At 39.4% G+C, this 21,203-nt stretch overlaps 1 protein-coding gene across 1 annotated transcript in view; it reads right to left on the bottom strand.

Annotated features, from left to right (window-relative positions):
• The window catches only part of CCDC171 (coiled-coil domain containing 171), a 338,272-nt gene extending 325,573 nt beyond the window's left edge, over positions 1–12,699 (bottom strand). Inside the window, 2 exon segments of the mRNA XM_070375929.1 lie at positions 11,407–11,564; positions 12,572–12,699. Coding sequence (XP_070232030.1) covers positions 11,407–11,450 — 44 coding nt within the window. The 5' untranslated portion in view covers positions 11,451–11,564; positions 12,572–12,699.
• Positions 12,700–21,203: the final 8,504 nt, after the last annotated feature.

Genomic DNA, 21,203 nt, shown 5'->3' with positions numbered 1-21,203 from the left:
AATGAAAATAGGAGATGAGATAGTAGCTATAAAATATTGGAAGTTGGAATGCAGGTGGATAAGTGGTGACTGACTGACATAAGCAACCTGAATTCAAAGCCAAAGAAGACAACTGGATTTACACCAAAGTCACCAAAAAGCTCACTTCATTGGCAACATCCTTTAAAATGGGGGTAAAACTAGAGCAGAAAACAGAAGAATTGGTTGAAAGTCTGCCAAAGAAATAATGAGCTCCTCAGATCCTCTACCCTATACACCACACACTGGGTATTGATTTCTCCCCCACTCTGGCAGAACACTAGGGGTTTAGTCCCTGGAGAGGATAAAACAGAACATCTCGGGATATCAGATACAAATGTGGTAAGTGTTCCACACCAAAAACAAGACATTCAAGTAAAAAGATATATAATAAATTAACATCCTTAATCTTCTAATATTTATTGTCTACCAGAACACTGGCAACCAAAACAGTGACTGAAGGATCTTCCCTGGAGAATCTAACCAGCAGGCAAAAAAGACCTAAAGAGGATAATGCTAGAAGTTTTCCAGCCAAACAGCTTAATCAGATCAGCTGACAGAGAATACCTCGCACACAGAGCTTCCTATCATCTTTTTAGGCCTTTGCTTCTAAATATGAACAGACAGCCAAGGATCACCAGAAACTAAGCAGCATTTAACAAGAAAGACAGAGACCACAAGGGGCAGGGAAGAAGTCAAAGATTATTCCAGGGAAATATAACTTTAAACAGAGAGAAAGGGAAAACCCCTAACATTAAAATGCTCAGAAAAATAGGAAGAGATAAAAAACCCATAAAACAAAAACTAGATGCAATTTTAAATGAAATATTCATCGAACAAAAAAAGAGAGCTCTTGGAAATCAAAACACAAGGTAAGAAATGAAAAACGAACTAAATGAAAGAAAAACATCCAAGATGCCTGAAAAAATCCCAAGCAAAAATAATTGCCACTTCAGAATCCTACGCTCAATAAGTACCGTTCAAAGCCAAGAGTATGAGAAAGACTACTGCAGTTCTGTAAGACATCAAACCATTTACCTACAATGAATTTTCTCAAGGGGATACTGGAGACCTGCTTCACCAAAATAAAACCCACACTGAAAAAAAGACATGGAATTCCAGCAGTAGGGTATTCAAGACAAGAAAACAGCAAAGGGATGTCTAAGACAGGACTCTTGAGAGTCCCTTGGACGGCAAGGACATCAAACCAGTCAATCCTAAAGGAAATCAACCCTGAATACTCACTGGAAGGACTGATGCTAAAGCTGAAGCTCCAATACTTTAGCCACCCAATGCGAAGAGGCAACTCACTGGAAAAGACCCTAATGCTGGGAAAGATTGAGGGCAAAAGGAGAAGGGAGCAGCAGAGGATAAGATGGTTGGATAGCACCACTGGCTCAATGGACATGAATCTGAGCAAACTCTGGGAGATTGTGAAGGACAGGGAAGCCTGGCGTGCTGCAGTTAATGGGGTAACAAAGAGTTGGACACGACTTAGCAACTGAGCAAGAAGACAGAAGAATGGAAGGAGGCGCCCAGTGAGAACTGTGGGATAATGTCCCAACTGAACTGGCCAGCACCTCCAGGAGTGATTTCTTTAAGAACACGAAAACAGAAAATAACAGAATATATCAACTACGTGAATAATATATTGAGAGATTTCTAAAACTTGGCAGGAGAATGAAGTTGAATTCATAAATATGTGGCAATTAAGTCAAATAAACAATAAATGAGAAAACTACTAAATTCAAGGAAAACAAGATGTATAAGAGAGAAAAATTGCCACAAAACACTACTACATGGCTCAACTGGAAAATTTTCATAATTAAATAATAAACATTGAATAACTAATCTAGCCAAGATTATATATCACTAAATGAAGCGAGAATAAAAAAGAGAGGCAAACGTGAAAACTAAATTATGAACTTCTATAGCAGAAAGTCAGTAGATAATGGCTAAACCTGAAAAATCAAATAGCAATATAAAATTTTTATTGAAGAAATATGGATTTTAAAAAAGCATCTCAGAAAGTTGAAAATGATTATTTATAGGGATAAAGAAAGTTATTTGTCTCAAGGTAGTAAGTACTGCTATTTTTTCTAACAGCAGTAAGAAAGCCTTATAGAACAATTAATCTTTTAACAATGTTCATATGCAATTTTAATCACAGATCACAGATCTATCACAGAAGTATCACAGATCACAACCTTGTCAAGGCGAAGGAGCTTGTGTAACTCAATGAAGCCATGAGCCATGCCATGCAGGTCTACCAAAAACAGATTGGTCACAGTGAAGAGTTCGGAAAAAATGTGGTCCACTAGAGGAGGAAATGGCAACCCACTTAAGTATTCTTGCCACGAGAACTGCATGAAAAGTATAAAAAGGTAAAAAAATATGTCACTAGAAGATGAGCCACCCAGGTCAGAAGGTGTACATTATATTACTGGGAAAGAACAGAGGACAATTACTAACAGCTCCAGAGAAAATGAAATAGCTGGGCCAAAGCAGAAATAAGGTTCAGTTGTGTGTCTGGTGGTGAAAGTAAAGTCCGTTGCTGTAAAGAACAATATTGCATAGGCACCTGGAGGGTTAGGTCCTTGAATAAAGGTAAGTTAGACATGATCAAACAGGAGATGGCAAGAGTGAACATTGACCTCTTAGGAATCCATGAACTGAAATGGACAGGAATGAGTGAATTTAATTCAGATGACCATTATATCTACCACTGTGGACAACAAAAGGCAGAAGAACTAGAGATCAAATTGCCAACATCCACCAGATCATAGAAAAAGCAAATGAATTCCAAAAAATATCTACTTTTGCTTCACTAACTACACTAAAGCCTTTGACTGTACAAACCACAAAAAAATGGAAAATTCTTAAAGAGATGAAAATACCAGACTGTTTTACTTGCCTCCTGAGAAATATGTATGCAGGACAAGAAGCAACAGTCAGAACTGGACATGAAACAACAGACTGGTTCAAACTTGGGAAAGGATTACATCAAGGCTGTATATTGTCATCCTGCTTATTTAACTTAAATGCAGAGTACATCACGTGAAACGCCAGGCTAGATGACTCAAGCTGGAATCAAGATTGATGAGAGAAATACTAACAACCTCAGATATGCAAGTGACACCACTCTAATGGCAGAAAGTGAAGAGGAACTAAAGAGCCTCTTGATGAAGGTAAAAGAGTAGAATGAAAAAGCTGGCTTAAAACTCAACATTCAAAAAATGAAGATCATAGCATCCGGTCCCATCATTTCATAGCAAAGGTCCGTCTAGTCAAGGCTATGGTTTTTCCAGCGGTCATGTATGGATGTGAGAGTTGGACTGTGAAGAAAGCTGAGCGCCAAAGAATTGATGCTTTTGAACTGTGGTGTTGGAGAAGACTCGAGAGTCCCTTGGACTGCAAAGAGATCCAACCAGTCCATCCTAAAGGAGATCAGTCCTGGGTGTTCATTGGAAGGACTGATGTTGAAGCTGAAACTCCAATCCTTTGGCCACCTGATGCAAAGAGCTGACTCATTTGAAAAGACCCTGATGCTGGGAAGATTGAAGGCAAATGTAGAAGCGGGCAGCAGAGGATAAGATGGTTAGATAGCATCACCGACTCAATAGACATGAATTTGACCAAACTCTGGGAGAGAGCAGAGGACAGAGGAGCCTGGCATGCTGCAGTCCACGGGGTTACAAAGAGCTGGACATGACTTAGCGACTGAACAAGAAAAACAAAAATGGAATTTTAGTTTTTTAATATAAGACTAAAATAATAAAGAATCAATGAAACCAAAATTTGGCTCTTTAAGAAGGTCAATAAACTTAATAAACTTTTAGTTAGCTAGACAAAGAAAAAAAGAGAAGAAACTCAAAGTATTAAAACAAAGAATGAAAGAGTGAATGGCACTACCAACCTAGAAGGATTATAATGAGTAACATGAACAACTTTATGATAACAAACTAGACAATTTAAATCAAATGGACAAATTCCTAAAAAGATAGTAATTACTAAAACTAACTCAAAAAGAAATGTAAATCAGAACAGACTTTTAGCATTAAATTAATATATTTCAAATCTAACCATAAGCCAAGTCTAGATTGCTTCACGAGTAAACCCTACCAAACTTTAAAGAAGAAATAACACCAATCCTCACACTAGAAGTGGGCTAAACGTTTCTCAAAATCATTCTGAGTCTGAGACAGACATCACGAGAGAGAAAGGGTAATAGACCAATATCTTTCATGAAGAGAAATACAAAAAATCCTCAACAAAACATTAGCAAACCAAATCCAGCAACATCATAAAAGAATTAAATTACAACATGACTAACTGGCATTTATCCCCAAAGTAGAAAATTCATATAATGTCTGAAACTCAATTGATGTAAAATACCATTTTACTAAAACAAAAGACAAAAACTACATATCTCAATAGATGTACAAAATCCAGCACCCATTTATGATAAAAAAAAAAAAAACTCTCAACAAATTGGGAATACCAGGAAATTTTATCAATCTGTGAAAGGGCCTGAATGAAAAACTGCCAAAAAGTAGCATCAAATTTAATGGTAAAAGTTTAAAAACTGAAAGTTTCTCCTAAGTCTGGGAACAAAACTAAGATGTCTAGTATTTTTATTCAAGACATGTTGGAGCTTATAGACAATGCAACCAGGAAAGAAAAAGAAAAAAAAAACAAGGCACAAATACTGAAAGGGAAGAGGTAAAACCGTATGTAATTACAAAGGACATGATCCTTCAAGATTATCCTAAGAAATTCATTAAGAAGCAAAAAGACTAGAACAAAGAACAATTTCAGCAAGGTCAAAGAATATAATATTAATAGACAAAAACCAATCACATTTCTAAACACTAGCAATAAATAATCCAAAAAGAAATTTAAAACATAATTCCACTTACACTAGCATCAAAAAATAGATTTAGGATTAAATTTAACAAAAGATGTGTAAGACTTCTACAGTGAAAAGTACAAATTATTGCTGAAATAAATGGAAGACCTAAATAAATGAAGTCTTTCCACATTACATTCATATATTTGAAGACGAGTACTTTAAGGTGGTCACTTTCTCCAAACTGAATATGGATTCAACATATTCCCTACCAAAATCCCAGCAGCTTTTATTTTTTGTAGAAACTGACAAGCTGCAAGCAACTATACTCTGAGTGCATGTCAAGTCGCTTTAGTCATGTCCGACTCTTTTCAACGCTATGGACTGTAGCCCACCAGGCTCCTTTGTCTATGGGATTCTCCAGGCAAGAATACTGGAGTGGGCAGCCATTTCCTTTTCCAGAGGATCTTCCCAACCCAGGGATTGAACCTGTATCTCTTTTATGTCTCCTGCATTGGCAGGCATGTTCTTTACCACTAGTGCCACATGGGAAGCCCCACAACTATACTCTAGTAAAAAATTAATTCAAAAAATAAAAATATATAAAAATGGTTTTCTGAGCAAAAACTCCATATTTTTTATGAAACCTTTTATCTATACATTTTAAAAACTGTGTTATCATTCTAATACATGGATAATTTGTCTTTAAAAATATAGCACCACAGCTTTCAGAACAAGGCCCATACAGAGTAAGCCTGATGGTGTGAAGCACAATGTGTACACAAGCCTATGAGATGATCTCTGTGGGAGCCATTTACAATTGCTTTCTTAAATATGACAACTATTTTAACTATTGTGATTATTCTGTAAGCATTAGGTTTTCAGACTTACTAAGCCAAAACCAAATGAACATGGAATCTTCTTTACACTTAAAAAAAAAAAAGAAAGAAATTGACAAGCTGACCCAAAAATTTATATGGAAAAGCAAAGGACTCAGAAAATCAAAATAATCTTTAGCAAAAACAAATGGGAGGACTTGCACCTTCTAAATCAAAAAACCATAAAACTACAGTAATCAAAACCATGTAGAATTGACTGAAGAACAGACAGGTAGATCAGTATACCAGAATTGAGACTATAAAATAAACTCATATATTTACATGTAGTCAATTAATTTTCAACAAAGCTGCCAAGGCAATTCAATGGGGAAAAGAGAATCTTATCAACAGATGGTACTTCAGTTCAGTTCAGTTCAGTCTCTCAGTAGTGTCCGACTCTGCGACCCCATGGACTGCAGCACACCAGCCTTCCCTGTCCATCACCAACTCCCGGAATTTACCCAAACTCATGTCCATTGAGTAGGTGATGCCATCCAACCATCTCATTCTCTGTCATCCCCTTCTCCTCCCGCCTTCAATCTTTCCCAGCAGCTGGGTCTTTTCAAATGAGTCAGCTCTTCACATCAGGTGGCCAAAGTATTGGAGTTTCAGCTTCAGCATCAGTTCTTCCAATGAATATTCAGGACTGATTTTCTTTAGGATGAACTGATTGGATCTACTTGTAGTCCAAGGGACTCTCAAGAGCATTCTCCAACACTACAGTTCAAAGGCATCAATTCTTTGGTGCTCAGCTTTCTTTATAGTCCAATTCTCACATCCATACATGACCACTGGAAAAACCTATAGGCTTGACTAGACGGACCATTTTGGCAAAGTAATGTCTCTGCTTTTTAATATGCCGTCTAGGTTGATCATAACTTTTCTTCCAAGGAGTAAGCATCTTTTAATTTCATGGCTGCAATCACCCATCTGCAGTGATTTTGGAGCCCAGAAAAATAAAGTCTGGCACTATTTCCACTATTTCCCCATCTATTTTCCATGAAGTGATGGGACCAGATGCCATGATCTTCGTTTTCTGAATGTTGAGCTTTAAGCCAACTTTTTCACTCTCCTCTTTCACTTTCATCAAGAGGCTCTTTAGTTCTTCTTTGCTTTCTTCCATAAGGGTGGTATCATCTGCATATCTGAGGTTATTGATATTTCTCCCAGCAATCTTGATTCCAGCTTGTGCTTCATCCAGTCCAGCATTTCTCATGATGTACTCTGCATATAAGTTAAATAAGCAGGGTGACAATATACAGCCTTGACGTACTCCTTTTCCTATTTGGAACCAGTCTGTTGTTGCATGTCTAGTTCTAACTGTTGCTTCCTGACCAGCATACAGGTTTCTCAACAGGCAGGCCAGGTGGTCTGGTATTTCCATCTCTTTCAGAATTTTCCACAGTTTATTGTGATCCACACAGTCAAAGGCTTTGGCATAGTCAATAAAGCAGAAATAGATGTTTTTCTGGAACTCTCTTGCTTTTTCCATGATCCAGCAGATGTTGGTAATTTGATCTCTGGTTCCTCTTCCTTTTCTAAAACCAGCTTGAACATCTGGAAGTTCACGGTTCATGTATTGCTGAAGCCTGGCTTGGAGAATTTTGAGCATTACTTTACTAGCATGTGAGATGAGTACAATTGTGCAGTACTTTGAGCATTCTTTGGCATTGCCTTTCTTTGGGATTGGAATGAAAACTGACCTTTTCCAGTCCTGTAGCCACTGCTGAGTTTTCCACATTTGCTGGCATATAGAGTGCAGCACTTTCACAGCATCAGCTTTTAGGATTTGAAATAGCGCAACTGGAATTCCATCACCTCCACAGCTTTGTTCGTAATGATGCTTCCTTAGGCCCATTTGAGTTCACACTCCAGGATGTCTGGCTCTAGGTGAGTGATCACACCATCGTGATTATCTGGGTTATGAAGATCTTTTTTGTATAGTTCTTCTGTGTATTCTTGCCACCTCTTCCTAATATTTTCTGCTTCTGTTAGGTCCATATCATTTCTGTCCTTTATTGAGCCCATCTTTGCATGAAATGTTCCCTTGGTATCTCTCATTTTCTTGAAGAGATCTCTAGTCTTTCCCATTCTGTTGTTTTCCTCTATTTCTTTGCACTGATCACTGAAGAAGGCTTTCTTATCTCTCCTTGCTACTCTTTGGAACTCTGCATTCAGATGTTTATATATTTCCTTTTCTCCTTTGCTTTCACTTCTCTTTTCATAGCTATTTGTAAGGCCTCCTCAGATAGCCATTTTGCTTTTTTGCATTTCTTTTTCTGGGGAAGAGAAAAGAAGGGTTTGCCATTCCCTTCTCCAGTGGGCCACATTTTGTCAGAACTCTCCACCATGACCCATCCATCTTAGGTGGCCCTACACAGCATGGCTCATAGTTTCATTGAGTTAGACAAGGCTGTGGTCCATGTGATTAGGCTAGTTAGTTTTTTGTGATTGTGGTTTTCAGTCTATCTGCTCTCTGTTGGAGAAGGATAAGAGGCTTATAGAAGCTTCCTGATGGGAGAGACAAATGGTACTGAAACAACTGATATCCACAGGCAAAATGATAAATTTAGACTCTTACCTCACACCATACATTAAAAAGTAATTTCAGGGACTTCCCTGGTAGTCCAGCGGTTAAGAATCCACCCCGCAATGCAGGGGATAAAGGTTCTGTCCCTTGTCAGGGAACTAAAGATACCATCTGCCACTGAGCAACTAAGCCTGCGTACGACTACTAAGCCCGCAGGCCACAACCAGAGAGTCCACGCACCGCAGGGAAAACATTCCACATGACTCAGTGAAGATCCCACACGCCGCAGCTAAAACCTGACGCAGCCAAATTAATAAATATATATATATTTTTTTAAAAGTAACTTAAAATGAAGCCCAGACTTAAGTGTAAGAACTAAAATTATAAAAATTCTAGAAAACGCAGGAGAAAAATCGCCATGACCTTAAGTTGGACAAAGATTTCTTAGATATGAAGCCAAAAGCACAATCCATAAAGAAAAAGAATTGAACTTTATAAAAATTAGTAACTCTTACACTTCAAAAGACATTATTAAGAAAATGAATTCAAGCCAACAAATGGGAAAAAAAAATTAGCAAAGAATGTCCCTGATAAAAGACTTGTATCCAAAATATGTAAAGAACTATTAAAGCTCAGTAACAAAAAGACAAGTAAAAATTTAAAATTGGGCAAACAATCTCAATAGGCTTTTCACCAATGAAGATACACAAATGGCCAAAAAATGCACGTACAAATATGTTCAACATCATCGCTCTTTAGGAAAATAAAAATAAAATCACCGTGACATACCACTTTCACTAGATTGGCTATAACCAAAAAGTCAGAAAATAACAAGTGCTGGTGAGGATGTGGAGAAACTAAAACCCTTATACACTGCTGGTAGAAATGTAGTATGATTCAGTCACTTCAGAATGCAATTCAGTAGTTTCTTAAAAATGTTAACATAAATTTACTATATGACGGAAGTAACAGTGTTCCTAAGAATCTACCCAAGAGAAAATGAAATAGTATTTCCATGCAAAGACTTGTACACAAGCGCTCACAGCAGCATTATTTATAATAGGCAAAATGTGGAAACAATCCAAATGTCCATCAACTGATGGATGGTTAAACAAATTGTACATATCCATAAAATGGAATATTCAGCAATGAGAAGAAACAAAGTACTGACACATGTTATAGCATGATAAATTCAAAGAACATGCCTAATGAAAGAAGACAGACACAAATGATTTCATATTGTATGATCCCATTTATATGAATTATTCAAAAAATGCAAATCTACAGAAACAGAAAGTAGATCAGGGGTAAATAGCAGAGTTTAAATAACTTCATTGGTCCAAATTCTAGAATTCTGAAGAGTAATGTACTTATAGGAGATCAGCCCTGGGATTTCTTTGGAAGGAATGGTGCTGAAGCTGAAACTCCAGTATTTTGGCCACCTCATGCGAAGAGCTGACTCATTGGAAAAGACTCTGATGCTGGGAGGAATTGGGGGCAGGAGGATAAGGGGACGACAGAGGATGAGATGGCTGGATGGCATCACTGACTTGATGGACGTGAGTCTGAGTGAACTCCAGGAGTTGGTGATGGACAAGGAGGCCTGGCGTGCTGTGATTCATGGGGTTACAGAGAGTCGGACACGACTGAGCACCTGAATTGAACTGAACGTACTTATTAAAAATTATGATACATGTATATTAATTTGGCAAGCTGGTCTCCCAAATATTGAAAAACAAGATACTAAATATTGTAAATATTATTCTAATTTTTAAAATATGCATTTATAAATATATGTGTATGTTGAAAAGAAAAATTCTGTGCAGATATAAACCAAAATACTATCAGTGTTAACTCTTAAGTGGTAAAATTATAAGCAGTTTCATTGTTTCATTCACTTGTTTTTTTAAATAATTCTAAAAACACATGCATTATCAGCATTAAAATATGTATTAAAATATACATATCTATGTGCTTATATAAAATCAGCTATTAGATAGAGAAGGAACCTTGAAGATACCCTGTTTAGCAGTATCTGAACCATCTTCACTAAAGTGGTGGAGAACTAACTGATGACACTTCACTCTTAACCCTTGAAACATTTGGTAAAACAAAGAATTCTTGAGATAAAATTTGAACAAAGAAAAATGCTAATATTTTACTCATTTATTCTCTATCTTGCTCCAGAAAGAATTTAAGGTAGCTCCTGGAGACAGGTGGAAAATGTTTATATAGCAAATCCTATTTATAAAGCAAAGTACATGTTAGCCACCATACTTGCCACACCCACACATTCCTGCTGAAAAGGTGCGCAAAATGACTTCTTCTCTAAATGTCAACAATTACTATCCCTACCCCACTCCCATTGCTTCTCTAAAATATATTTAAAAGGGAAAATTAAAAAAGAAAATTTAAAAACAGATAAAATTCAATCTTAAGGCATTTATTATCAGATTCAACAAACAGAAAATTACTCTCTAATGTGCTTATAAAAGTTTCTAAACACCTATTTTCAATTTCTGTACTTATTTCTTTGTAAACCAGGTTTTGAGTTGCACTCTCCAGAATGGCTCCATTTTATATTATAGACTTAAGAGTTTTTATATTATACACATGAGAAATGAATAAACCAAAGGCAGGCACCTCACTCAAAGGCAGATATGAATGGTACAAAAAAAGGTGAGCAACAGCAATTCTTAGAATGTAAACTCCAAGTAAAGGAGCAGTTAGCAACAGGAGCTAAAACTAACAAAATGCTTAACTAGGGGGATGAATCAGTCGGGACAATGAGGAAGTAAGAGAAAAACAGAGCAACACATATTATGGCAAGCCAAGTAATAATGAATACGCAGAAGAAAAGATTTAGAGAAGTGGAAAAGAATAAGCAAGTCTCTAGGGACCAAAGAAAGTAGACATTGAGTTAAGAAAGGAGCACAAAGAGCCACATAAAGTCTCCAGACCCAGGTCTGATTTTTACCAGGCATCACCCCTGCTCTTCCAGTCCCATGAAACTGCCATTTCCCTTACCATCTCATGAGAATTCTTACAATCAGCCACCCCAACCACTTACTTCTCCATGGTCCTTGCAACCAAAAGCATTCCTCAACTCGTAGAAGATACTGAAGGCTTACCTCTGGATATCACCAGGGGTATTACTCGAAGCATTTGAATTCATGACAAGTCTTCCAATTCTTTCAAAATATCCCACTGTTGCTTAATGATATACTTCGTTACTGATGATTTAAACTGTCCAAGATGTCTGTGGCTTACAGGTTACATGGACTGAAGTCTGTTGAAGTAAACCATATAATAGTAGTTACTTATGTGAGTCCTGAGACGATGAGTGATTTTTCTTTTATGTATGAGTGTATATATATATATATGTGTGTATATATATAATGTTTTCTTTATCCATTTATCTATTGATGGACACTTAAAAGATATTTTGTACCAATAACCCAGTGTGTTAGCATTACGAGTACCTGATAAGGCAAAAATCTGGCCTTAGTTTTTAAATAGTTTCATTTCTCTCTGCTTTGCTTTATAATGGACATGTTTAAAAATTATATGGCTAAAAAATTAATACAAGAGGCCAGGGCATTGAATGATAATTACTTGAATGATAAATGATCCGCCAAGGCACATACACCATCATGAAGGAAAAACAGAAGAATTATTTAGTAAAATTGTAGGTGTCCAAGGATAGCTAGAAGACCTCCCCCCACCAAAATCTAACCTGATCTGTCCCTGCTCGTAATAAACAATCCTAAGAGAGATCACTGAAAGAAGGACTCAAATAAGCCAACTGAGATGTAGACCCAAACACAGGACTAAGAACAGGACTAATGGTTCCTAGAACCAAACACTAGGGGATCTTCAAAACACTGATTCACACGGCTGATGCAGAATAGCTTGACCTAGACAAAGAAGATGGAATGCTTACCAAGATGAGGGGGGAAATCCCATTTTATTTTATTCCTCCTAAATACTACGCTTGGGAACAGTGGTAGACAAACACACACCACTATCATTAATTTCTTGAACACCTAGTGCAGTAAGCACTGTCCCTGGTATTTATACACAGAGCTATGGAACTCTGATCCTTACAACACCACAATATAAAGATTATCCCATTTTTTAAAAGAGAAATCTAAGACAGATATTATAAGTCATTTGTCAAAAGTCACATAGTTACAGGATCAAAATTCCAACTTGTTACTATCTAACTATATAACTCTAAGCCCAAGCTCATTCTACAAGGTCACTGTTGATACAGGTAAATTATAATTATCTTACCTGAGGTTTATTATCCTCATTTCAATTACAGAAATGCATCTGATTCACAGAGGCTTAAATGACTTGCCTATAGCCAGTCAGCTACTCAGTAGAGGACACCGAAGAATCAAGCTCTTCTGATACTGAGTCTCAAAATCTTTTCATCTTACCACTGTGCCCTCAAAGTTCAAACTCCAAAGAATCTGCCTTCAGAATGAAGTAAAAGAGTTAGAACTTGGAAGGGACTCTTTTATACTTAAGAGTCATGTCCAAGGCTCAAAAGTACATATATATATAATGTTTTTTGTTTTGTGAAAACAATTAAATACATACACACATACCACATGTACAAACTTATGTGACACAAACAGAACCTCTATTTACCTCATAGGAAAAGAATTTACATACTTAGAGCCTTAATAATGTCTGTGTTTTTGACTTTGTTTTGATCTTGGGCAGAGAAATGTGGGGAAAGGTAGTTAACCAAACTTTAATATCATTGTTTCAATAAAGCTAAACTGACGAGAACCATCGTTTTTCAGTGCATTATTTTGGTATCTAACATCTTCAAACTTGAATGGTCGTCTAGAGAGAAAGGGTCTTCCCTACCTCAGACGCAAGTTTCACTGATTTCCAGATCACTGATACAGACAGCATAACAGGTAGATGGTTTCCCATGATCTCTGTCCCATGGTGTTTCTCTCTAGTATAATACCCTCCCCTTTACTGGGGAGAACCTGAGACTTGCTTCTAACCAAGATAACATGGCGAAGGTGACAGGCTGCACTCCCATGATTACTTAATGTTATATACGACTCTGTCCTAGCTGATGAAGTGACAGATAACCCCCAGCACGCTGTCACACTGTGAACTGCCAATGTAGAAGGCCAGTTGGCAGGGAACTGCAGGCACCCTCCCCAAAGGCAGTAAAAAGCCAGATCCCTCGATCATACAGATGCCAACAGGAAACACATTCTGGGCAATTCCCTGGAGATCCAGTGGTCAGGACCCTATGCTCTCACTGTAGGGAGCACAGGTTTGACCCCTGGTCAGGGAACCAAGATTCTGCAAGCCGATTCTGCAAGCCGCATGGCATAGCCAAAAAAAAAAAACATTCTGCCAACAACTTGAATGAACAGGATAGCAAATTCTTTCAAGTCAAGGTTCCACATAAGAACGCTGCCAGCAGCACCTTGATTGCAACTTAGTGAAACTCTGAACAGAGGGCTCACCTACACAGTGCCAGATTCCCAACCTATAGAAACTGAGAAATAATAAATCAGGGCTGTTTTAAGCCCCTAAGTTTGTGGTAACTTGTTACACAATAGAAAAATAATACAGATAACAAGCTTGAAAATGCATTTGCAGAGTTAAAAAGAAAAAAGAAAAGAGAAAGAGTTAATATGTAAAGTACAAAATGGATTCTGACATCAACCCTGCCTACATGTGTATGTCACTTTGTTTTTCCATAGGTTAATTTCCTAATGAATTTATATAGCAGAGTTTGTAAAAATCCTATCTAAGGTAACAGAAAAACGAGAAAGTCATGGGCAATGTTTACAACAAACAGAACAAAATACAAATGAATAAGGGCAAACCAGCAACAACCACAAAACCCACATGGAGGTGGAGGTATCCATACAGAAGAAAGCAAAGGGAAATAACAAGACCCCCCTGAAAGAACCCCCAAAGGATCAACAGATAGTTAATGGAAAGCATGGCAGGAAAATCTGAGAGCAAGGGCTGAAAGTGACACATGAAACAGACACATGGTAGGACAGTCTCCTCACAGACTTTCATTACTGACCTGCCAAGGTGCCCTTTGTGAACAGGGGCCCACACTAATGAGAATCAGTAGAAAATGGAATCAGGGGAAATAAAGACAAAGTAAAGAGATAGCTCAGACCAAACTGTAGGAGGAAACAAGGCCAGGAAATCTCAATACCAAGCACTCACAACAAAATAAGGCAGGGTTTTGTGAATTCTGAAAAGCTTTCCTTTACCATGCTCAAAATTCAGGAAGACTAACCTTTCATAAAAATCAGCAACAGAAAACCAGAGTGTTCAAATTTCATACAAATATGAGGAGAAAGAGAGTAAGGAACGGAATGGACTCCTGAAAATGAAAGAATGACAGAAAGACAAGTCCACAAATCAGATTAAAACCATAACTTACTATTTCAAAACGAGCTACAAGGGGGACTACCCTGGTGGTCCAGTAGCTAAGACTCTGTGTTCCCAATGCAGGGGGCCTGGGTTGGATCCCTGATCAGGAACTAGATCCCACAAACCGCAACTAGGGTCTCACATGCCACAACTAAGATTCCACATGCTGCTGCAACAAAGATCAAAGGTCTCATGGGCCCAAACTGAGACTTGGCACAGTCAAATAAATAAAAGCAATTATTGAAAAAGATGAGCTACAAGACATTAACAAAATGGTATAAGGCATGAAAGGACAGGAATCAGAATTAGAAAACATCAGACATAAGATCAGACGAAGATTAGAAACATTAAAAAAAACAATTCTGCAGTGAAGACTAAAGTAGAGGGAACAAGAATAAATAGACATGATCAGAAAAAAAACTCTTAAAGGACATACAAAATTAAATAAAATTTTTAAACAAAAATTTAAGAAAACAAACCAAAATTATTCAAGAGAATGTGAAAATATACTGAAAACAGACAAAGAATAACCAACATGGAAATAAAAGAAGTCCCTGAATAAGCGATAAAGCAAGGGAAACAGAACAAACACTAAGAACTGTAATTCAAGAAAATTTTTCTTAAATATAAAAAGATTCTAATCCACAGTTCCAAAAAATAAGCTGCATATCTGAGGATACGAACCCAGCACAATCAATACCAAGACATATTCTAAGACAACTACTGGACTTTAGTAAAAAGTTGTACACAAATGTTCATAGCAGCATTGTTCATAAACAGCCAAGAAGTAAAAACACAAATATCCATCATTTGCCAATATATAAACAAACATGAAATATTATTCAACCATAAAAAGGAATGAAGTACCAATATATGCCACAACATGGATGAGTGTTGAAAACATTATGCTAAGTGAAAGAAGCCAGACACAAAAGGACACATATTTCATAATTCCATTATCTATGAACAAATTGATACCCCAAAGCCACACCCTTCCATCACCATTCCTACTGTGCACACACAAACATCCCTTCTCCAGGTATCACACTTAGATTATCTCATTTCACTCTACACCAACCCCAAGGGGAAGATACGTTAATATCCCCATTTTATACCCTGGGAAACTGGGGCTTAAAGATACTCAGTCACTTGTCCAAAGTCACATCTCTAGTAAGTGACAGAGTAAGGATTCAAATCCAAATTGGCTATCTCCAGAGCTTTGCTATGTACCGTTGCCATTAACCTTCAACACACGGCTCACCCCGTGGCATCCCTCACGTCAGGGAAGCACTTCTGCTCCATACTGCCGAGTTCTTAAACACAGATCATTCTTCCACACATCCAAACTACAAGTCAGGGTCTTAATAAAAGATGACCCAGATGTCCAGTGAATTTCTCAATCCAGAAGGGATTTCCACAGAGTTGGGCCAAAAGCAGGGCACCCATTGGGCAGTGATGGATAAAGGCAAAGTTTAAATCAGTTTCTTATGTTAATGTGTTAATATCTTTATGTTTCGGTAGTGAAGTTGGTCTATTCTCACCATTCCCACTAAAACAGATGAAAGAAAGTGAAAGTCGCTATGTCCAACTCTTCCTGAAACATGGACTATACAGTCCACCGAATTCTCTAAGCCAGAATACTGGAGTGGGTAGCCTTTCCCTTCTCCAGGGGATCTTCCCAACCCAGGGATCAAACCCAGGTCTTCCACATTGCAGGCAGATTCTTCACCAGCTGAACCACAAGAGAAGCCCCAAAACAGATTAGGGATGTTATGTACATCATTCATCAAGAAGTTTTTTAGAAATAGTTAATGGGGCAATTGAGGACAAGAGATCAATGGTCTGGACATACTGAGAGTAAGTACCAGCCAAAAAGACAATTCTGCTTTAAATTTCAGAGCTACTGCTGGTAAGTTTTCCTATCTCATATCTGAGTCCTTCTGTAGGTCATCCAGAATGCACTGATCTCTCTCAGTGCATATCACTCTGTACATACCAGGGGAAAGGGGAGAGGCAGGGAGAAATAAAAGATGAAAACTTATTATTGAGCACTTCCTACATGGCAGACACTACAAGAAGCATATCGGAGCTCAGTGAATCTTCCCAATACCCTACAGATTATTATGCACGTTTCACAGATGAGAACACTGAGGCTTGGAGAGGTTGAGTAACTTGTGTATAAAGATATCCAGTGGGAGGGTTAAAATTCAAGTTCATATTGTGGCTGACTCCTAAATCCATTATCTTTCACAACACAGTGCTATCTTCAATACTAACCACATCTGTAGTGTGGTGTCTATTAGCAAACATATATTTCACCTTTAAAAAAGATGTTGGGTTCTTTCATCAAAACAAAACCAAGACAAATGGGTTGAGGCAATCAAAGTATTTTAGGATTAAATGAGACTTCAGAGATCCAGTCTATCCTTCTTATCCGACAGATAAGGCATTTTCTTGCCCAGGGAGCTTAGGTGATTTGCCGGAGGTCACACAGCTAATAAAAGTCTCCACTAGAACTGATACAGAAAGCTCCAAACTAAAATTACTGCTTTCATCTTTCCTTGTAGGAGGTTGCACACTGCCTTTGTTTCCTCTTCATTTCATGGGAAACCAAGTTCCTTTCCTGCTCTCTGCTTGTTTTCTTACTAGACACTAACTGTTCAATAAAACAAGTGACAAAAAATGGTAGGTTCATAATCCTTCAAGATTATGAAAACAACTAAATAAAACATCAATGTGTAATGTGTTCAAAAAGATTTGGACACTAACTGAAATTGGTTCTCAAGTAAATTTAAGTGGTTATCATTTGCGATCTGCTTAAACGCGGGGGTGGGGGGGGAGTGGAATTGCCTAGGATAAATATCACATGTAATAAAGAACAGTCAAAAGGAGACTCACTTCTGCAGAAATCGTACAGCACGGAGCAACTCAGAGCTCTCTTTTCTCTTAAGAGTCATGAAGTAGAAGCTACAGAAGACAGCCTAGCACAACTCATTCTTTCACTTATCAAACATTTATACAGTGTCTAGTGTGTCGCTGTCATTTTTATTAAAAGGGATGAAAGTGATCTGATTCTTGTCCTCGAAGGACTTACTGATTCTTGAGAGGGAAAGAGCCCAGCAATCCGGAGTTGTAAACTTAAGAAGCTCCAAGTACAGGCCCTCTGAGTCCTGCCCTCTGGACCCTACCCAGTCCTCTGTGTACTGAGGCAGCGGTCTTTGGCTAGGATGATCCGGAAGCACCTTCCTCCAGGTGGGCGAAAAGGCGCAGCCCTGGGAACTGGAGGTGAGTCCCCATTGACAGAACAGCCTCAAACTCAGGGTCTCCCATAACCTTAACTGCAGCCCCTCTATAACCGTTCCTCTCAACACCTCCCAGCCCAGTCTTTCTCCTCCAAACTCCCACATCTGATGGTTACCTCAGGGGGCTCCCGCGATCCAAACTGCACACCCACGGCCCCTGCGGGCAGCTTCAAATCTCAAAGGCTGAAAGAGGCCCGGGCCGACCACTGGGTCAGAGCAAAAACTGTTGGAACCCGACGGACTCTAGGACCCGGGGAAGGGAAACGAATAGCACAGCGGTGAACGAAAGGAGACCAGCCCCCGAGAGACTGTGTTTACAACGGCCACTTCCGGAGACTAGACTTCTCTAGCAGACCTCCGCAGACTTTCGGGGGCCCCTAGCCCCACCCCGGCCTGCCCCTTTCCTCCCGCCTGCCGCAGCCCGCAGCTCCAGGATACGCACTCGGAGAACGCCGGGCTCGGATTGGAAGATCCGGGCCCGCGGAGCTGCGCGGCCTCGCTGGAAGGCAACCGGCGCATGCGCTGTTGCTGGGGAGCGGCGCGCTAGCCATCGCGCGCGGCCCCGATCCTGGCGCGTCTTTTCCGCGCGTGAAGACGCCGGGTCCCGCGCCCTAGAGTCTCGGCGTGAGGTTCCCGGGTCACAGTCTTAGAATCCCCAGAGAGCTGGCTGAAAAAGCCGGTTTCTAAGCCCTAGCTCAGAAACCCGCCTACTGAATAAAAATCTTAAGTCGAATCCCAGGTGCTCCATATTTAAGCTAGCTCCCCTGCTGATCCTTAGTATCACTGCCCTCCTTCGGGGTCCATAGTCCGGTGCCAGAGCCAGGGAGAAATTCTCTGGGCTTGGCTTCGGCACCAGTGCCTGGTTTCCCGCTTGTTTAGACAGCTCCCAACTGCCGGACGCTTCTAGTCCCCTTCTCCCATCCCCATTGTATCCCAGCTTGTGGTTGTAAACGGGGCCGGAAAGTGCGGGTCAGTGCGCTGATGCCGTTGCAGCGCCTCTAACTATAAATATTACATAAACAGGTACCTCGCGAAAAAGTCCTCGGAACCTTAGCGTGTGCTCCAGCTCCCTTTCCTGCCCTCCTCCTCTTCCTATGCCCCCACCCAACCCCGCAACACACACACACAAACACACGCTTTCTTCGTAGATAATTTATACTTAGATTTCTCCTGGAAGCCGCTAACGCCTCAGGGAGATTGGAAAACCAAATGCTCTTTTGTTCCTTGGCTATTGAAAGCCTATTCCCCAAAGAACAATGCAAACTGGAGGGATTTTGATAAAAGATTTTATCTTCAGCACCACTACCTCCTCTTCCCAAAAAGATGTTTAATACAAATCGAGCCTTTTATGCTAAAATAGTCCCGTATCGATTGTAATCAACCTGAAACCAGGTGTAACAGGGGCCGTCTTTCCGTCTCCCTCGTCCCCAGGAGAACCAACGGTCATAAATGCAAATACAAATTGAGATTAAGCCCTCCCAGATTCGTGTAGCACTGAAACTTTAATTGGCCTGAGTTCAGTCATTTAGATTAAGAAAAGAGGCACATCTCGCTTCTTAATAGTCTAGGCAGAAAGAGGATAATTTCTTCAAAGAGTTTATGGAAAGGAAAAAATAGCCTACTGTAACACGGAGAAAGGAAATTGGAAGTTACAACAAACTAACGATATTAGGACCTTTTTTTTTTTTTACAAGTTTTAAATATTTATATTTTTTGTTTGTTTTATCAAAATAACAGAAGTGAATATGGTACAGCAAGAAATGCCAAAGGTACCACTATTGTTGTCGTTCAGTCCCTAAGTTGTGTCTCTCTGTGACCCCATGGAAGCAACATGCCGGATTCCCTGTCCTTCACCATCTCTTAGAGTTTGCTCAGACTCATGTCCATTGAGTTGGTGATGCCATCCAACCATCTCATCCTCTGTCGCCCCCTTCTCCTCCTGCCCTCAATTATTTCCAGCATCAAGGTCTTTTCCACTGTTAATGTCAACCCTGAACAAGCAGAAAAGCTTTATAGAGAGCTTTAAGTTCAATCTGGGAAGATTGATAGATTCAACAAGTTAGAAGGAATTGGAAGACATGGAAGTTACAAACATCAGGACAAAGAAACAGCATGAGGCATTTGGAAAACTGAAGAAAGTTGTGTGTGCATATCTTGGGGTTTGGGGGTGTGTGGGGGAGTAAGACGTCAGGCTGAAGATCACAGCGGGCCTTCTAGGTCATACTTCGTTTACCAAGCAACAGAGCTAATGAAGGATGCTGAGCAGAAAGTTCTAATAATTACACAGTAAATCAGACTGTTGGGGCTTCCCCGGTGCCTCAGTCATAAAGAATCCACCTCCCAGTGCAGGAGATGCAGGAGACTTGGGTTTGATCAGGAAGATCCCCTGGAGGAAGAAATGGCAACCCACTCCAGTATTTTTGCCTGGAAAATCCCAAGGACAGAGAAGCCCAGTGGGCCACAGTCCATGGGGTCACAAGAGTTGGACACAACCAAGCACACATGCACGCAAATCAGACTTACCAAATACTTGGAGATTTTCTACGTGTTTCTAGTAATTACAAGGTCAATTCTGCGTTGTCTCTTGTTTACCTAACATGCTGCTGCTTAGGAAAGGTGCAGGGAAAGATGCTATCTAGCCCACTTTTCTTTTAGCCTCGAGTCACAATAGTCATGTCAATCTTTCTTTTGAGATATCATTTGATCCGACACCCCTGCTCTACCAAAACAGCTTCTACAGTCAATAATGACGTCATTACTAAATGCCAGGCTCCTTGATTTCGTTGACACTTTGATCGCTCAAATTTCTCTCTGGAGTAGATGAGACTCAGGGTTCAGGCAGCCTTCTGGCCCTTTTGCTGCTGCACAGGAAACAGTTATCCTTTCTTGCCCCGTAAGAGGATATTTTCTCAGTTTCTGCCCTCAACCTTCATGGTTTACCATATTAGCTTCTTTGGTGATATCATCCATTCCTGCAAGTGTGAACTCTCCACCTCACATATCATAATATCATAATCTGAGCTCTGGTCTTGAATTTTTAACTCTCTTTTGAACAGTGCCACTTTAATGTCTGTCAATATCAAATTTAGTATATCTAAAACTGAATTCTCTTTCTCATTGGAGCCTCACAAACCACTCCTCAACCTATTTATGAAACTTTTCATCTCTTAGATGGGCTTCCCAGG

Source organism: Bos mutus, chromosome 8 (assembly GCF_027580195.1).
Source record: "Bos mutus isolate GX-2022 chromosome 8, NWIPB_WYAK_1.1, whole genome shotgun sequence".
Classification (NCBI taxonomy): domain Eukaryota; kingdom Metazoa; phylum Chordata; class Mammalia; order Artiodactyla; family Bovidae; genus Bos; species Bos mutus.
This window is presented reverse-complemented; position numbering and strand designations above follow the sequence as displayed.